General features: G+C 47.0%; 1 protein-coding gene across 1 annotated transcript in view; it reads left to right on the forward strand.

Moving 5' to 3' along the window:
• Window positions 1-1,015: 1,015 nt before the first annotated feature.
• Window positions 1,016-3,960, forward strand: part of LOC144504122 (contactin-associated protein-like 5) — an 824,359-nt gene continuing 821,414 nt past the window's right edge. Inside the window, exons 1-2 of the mRNA XM_078229298.1 lie at window positions 1,016-1,053; window positions 2,857-2,987. Of these exons, the coding sequence (XP_078085424.1) occupies window positions 1,016-1,053; window positions 2,857-2,987 (169 nt within the window). The remainder of the gene's footprint in view (window positions 1,054-2,856; window positions 2,988-3,960) is intronic.

A 3,960-nucleotide genomic window follows, 5' to 3' on the forward strand; every position in this document is an offset into this window, starting at 1 on the left:
TTACTAGGGGGCACAGGTTTAAGGTGCGAGGGGCAAGGTTTAAAGGGGATGTACGAGGCAGATGTTTTACACAGAGAGTAGTGGGTGCCTGGAACTCGTTGCCGGGGGAGGTAGTGGAGTTTTGAGGGGCATCTTGACAAATGCATGAATAGGATGGGAATAGAGGGATATGGTCCCTGGAAGAGTCGGGGGTTTTAGTTCAGTCGGGCAGCATGGTCAGTGCAGGCTTGGAGGGCCGAAGGGCCTGTTCCTGTGCTGTAATTTTCTTTGTTCTTTGCCCTCGGGCAACTGGGCATGGGCAATAAATGCTGGCCAGCCAGTGACGCCCATGTCCCACGAATGACTGAAAAAAGAGCACTTTGCTGGTGTATCTGCTTCAGGAGCGCATTATATTCAGTTCATCACCAGAGTACTGACACAGTTAATATGGCTGGAATTTCACCTCAGCGACTGGTGTTGAACATGTTTTATGTCTCGTACACCTTTAATTCCAAGTAAAAACCTGAGCTCAATTTATCTGTTAATTGTATTTAATTAAATGCGGGTGATGGCATTAATTAGCGTCTATTTGAACACATGTGTATGTCGGGAGACATTTACTGAAACACTCGTTAGTTGAGTTTGGAGGTATACACTTGCAAATTTTACCAGATTGATATCTGGAATGAGTGAGTTTTCTTTTGGGAAGAGATTGGACAGGCTGGGCTTGTTTCCACTGTTGTGTACAAGAGTGAGGGCTGACTTGATTGAAGTATATTAGATTGTGAACGGTATCGATAAGGTGGACATGGAAAGGATATCTCCTCTTGTGGTTGAGTCCAGAACCAGCGGGTACAGTTTTAAAATTAGGGGGCACCCTCTGAGGACAGAGATGAGCAGAATTCTTTTACTCTCAGAAGGTTTTGCGACTTTGGGAATCCCTGCCTCAGAAAGCGATGGAGACAGGGTCATTGAATATTTTTAAGTAAGAGGTCTCACAGCCCCAAGTTAAAGCCCAGCAGGTTTATTTCGAATAATGAGCTTTTGTGATCACGAGCATTGCTCCTTCATCAGGTGAGTGGAGAGGTAGGTTCACAAACACGGCCTATATAAGCAAGATAATTACAGATTGGAATGTGGAGAATGGTTGGAATGTCAGGGGGCCAGATTGCAATGCACAAGAGCCAACCCCCCCTCCCAGTCCTCAGCCCTCTGCGGGGGCCTCGATGGCCCCTCCTTACTCTAGCGATGTCGGGTCGCCGGCTCCCCACAAGTGGGGAGCTATACTAAACCGTGCTGGAGTGAATTATACTCATGGTTGCGGGGGGGGGGGAGAGGCTAGCGGGCCCGGAGACTTCAGTCCCGGGCCTGCTAATGCCATTTAAATTGTATTGAAATGTTGATTGAAATAAATCATGCAGCTCATCACCAATTCTGGCTCGGAGCTGTCAGCGCCAGAAATCTGGCACCCAGAGAATCGCGGAGGTCGTGGTGCCCATCGGGGAGCCCGCAAAATGGCCTCTGCTCGAGTCTCCCCGCCCTGTGCATTACGAAAGCAGCACAGCAGGCTGGGAGAATCCCCCCCCTCCTCCTCCCCCCACCCCCCGCCCCCCCCCTCTCCCAACCCCCACCCCCCCCCCCCCTCTCCCAACCCCCACCCCGCTAGTTTGCCAGGACTGGAGAATGTTAGGTATGAGGAAAATTGGATAGTTTGGGTGGGATTCTGTGCCCGATTGAATGCCACCAGGAAACCCACAGCGGGGCTGCGCCATCAGTGGAGCCAGAAGATCTGGCCGGAAGGGCAGGAGAATCTCACACATTAGGTTTGTTTTTGTTTGAACAGTGGAGGCTGACGGAGATTCAACTGAGGTGTATGGAATTACGAAGTGTCTAAATATACTGAATAGCAAAGACCTTTTTCCCTTAGCAAGGATGTAAAGAACCAGGGACACAGATTCAAAGTAATTGATAGGAGGATTAGATGAGCAGCAGAGTGGCGCAGTGGTTAGCTCTGCAGCCTCACTGCACCGGATTCAATTCTAGCCTGAGGTGATTGTGTGGAGTTTGCACCTTCTCCCCATGTCTGCATGGACTGATAGAGGTAGAAACCCCCCATTATCTTTGCCATGCAAGTGGATGTGCACCTGAACTGCCAGAACCAACAAGGTCATGGACTTCTTAAAAAAATTCATTCGTGGGACCTGGACATCACTGGCTGGCCAGCATTTATTGCCCATCCCTAGTTGCCCTTGGAGGCAGTTGAGAGTCAACCACATTGTTGTGGCTCTGGAGTCACATGTAGGCCAGACCAGGTAAGGACGGCAGGTTTCCTTCCCTAAAGGACATTAGTGAACCAGATGGGTTTTTCCGACAATCGACAATGGCTTTATGGCCATCAGTAGATTCATAATTCCAGATATTTTTTTATTGAATTCAAATTCCACCACCTGCCGTGAAGGGATTCGAACCCGGGTCCCCAGAACCTTAGCTGAGCTGCTGGATTAATAGTCTAGCGAAAATAGCATAAGGCCATCCCTAAAAGCTGGAAAATAGAATTATTCTGGATAACTCATTTCTGGCTGGCATAAGAAGGGATAGACTGAGTGGCTTCCTGTTCTATGTGTGTTAGTGCCAAAGCCTGGAGCAATAGGTTGCCCTGTAAATTTTAACTCTTAAATGATCAAGGCCAATTACCTCCTGTGTTCTCAATATGCCTTCTCTCAAAATCCAACCCTTAAAAAAAGAGAAGCACGTCAGTTAAACTTGAATCGTCTACCCTTGAGTTCAATAAAGTCTAACTATTATTGACCATCTTTGTTCCATCATGTCCCTTTCCAGCAATATGCAGGTGTTAAAATGCAGTTAACATGATGATAGGAAGAGCATTGGCCAATCTAATCCCCACAGCTACCATGTCGGTTATGAAGCCATCATTGTGTTAAGTTACCGACAACAGCTTGTCAATCTGAACACATTGGCATTTGTGCACAGTGGGTACCACTGGCAAGGTCAGCCTCTATGGCCCATTCCTCGTTACCCTGAGGAGGTGGAGATGGGCAATCTTCTGTTTTTATATAACTGAGTGAATTGCTAGGCCACTTCGGGGGGATGTTCCAAATCATCCTAGGCAGGTGCGTGACTAACGCCACAAATGGCTGTACCAGATAAGGAGGGTCAATTTATTTCCCCAGAAGGACTGAGTAAACCAATTGGACTTTTGCCAACAATCTGTCTGCTTCCGGGACATCTTTACTGATACCAATTTTTTTTTATTCCCAGTATCCTGGCCAAAAATAGTCACTCAACTGACATTACTAAAAGTAAAATGGATCATTATCACTTTATTGTTTGTGGGACCTTGCTCCATGCAATTTATCCGCCATGCTTGCTGTATTATAACTTCAAAAGGTATTTTATTGGTTGTAAAGTGCTTTGTGGCATCCCGCACAGCACTATATAATTGCAGGTACTATCTTTTGAATTCAATCTCTCAAACTTCCATCATGAGAGTTTAATTCGTGTCCTGGGGATTATCAGTTCAGGCAACTGGATTATCAGTCCGGGAATAAAAATCTTACACCCACCATCACTTCTACATTCTGTAATTTTCCGTTGCAGTTGAACCAGCAACCCAAAATATACACCAGTTAGCATGAGCACAGTTACTAAATTGACCCCAGGAGGTCGGACAGCTCACGAGTGATGCAGAGCGACACCAACAGCGCAGGTTCAATTCCCAAACCAGCTGAGGTTATTCATGAAGGCCCTGCCTGCTCACCCTTGGCCCCTCGCCTGAGGTGTGCTGATCCTCAGGTTAAATCACCACCAGTCAGCTCTCCCCCTCAAAAGGAGGTCATCTGTGAATCTTTATTACATTTACTCCAGTTAGCATTACACTAGTTGATGATAGTGCATGTACCATGATAGAGTGTGATGGCCAAAACCCAATGGGGTTTACTTGGTTGGGATCATAGTGATGGC

Source organism: Mustelus asterias, chromosome 14 (genome assembly GCF_964213995.1).
Source record: "Mustelus asterias chromosome 14, sMusAst1.hap1.1, whole genome shotgun sequence".
Classification (NCBI taxonomy): Eukaryota; Metazoa; Chordata; class Chondrichthyes; order Carcharhiniformes; family Triakidae; genus Mustelus; species Mustelus asterias.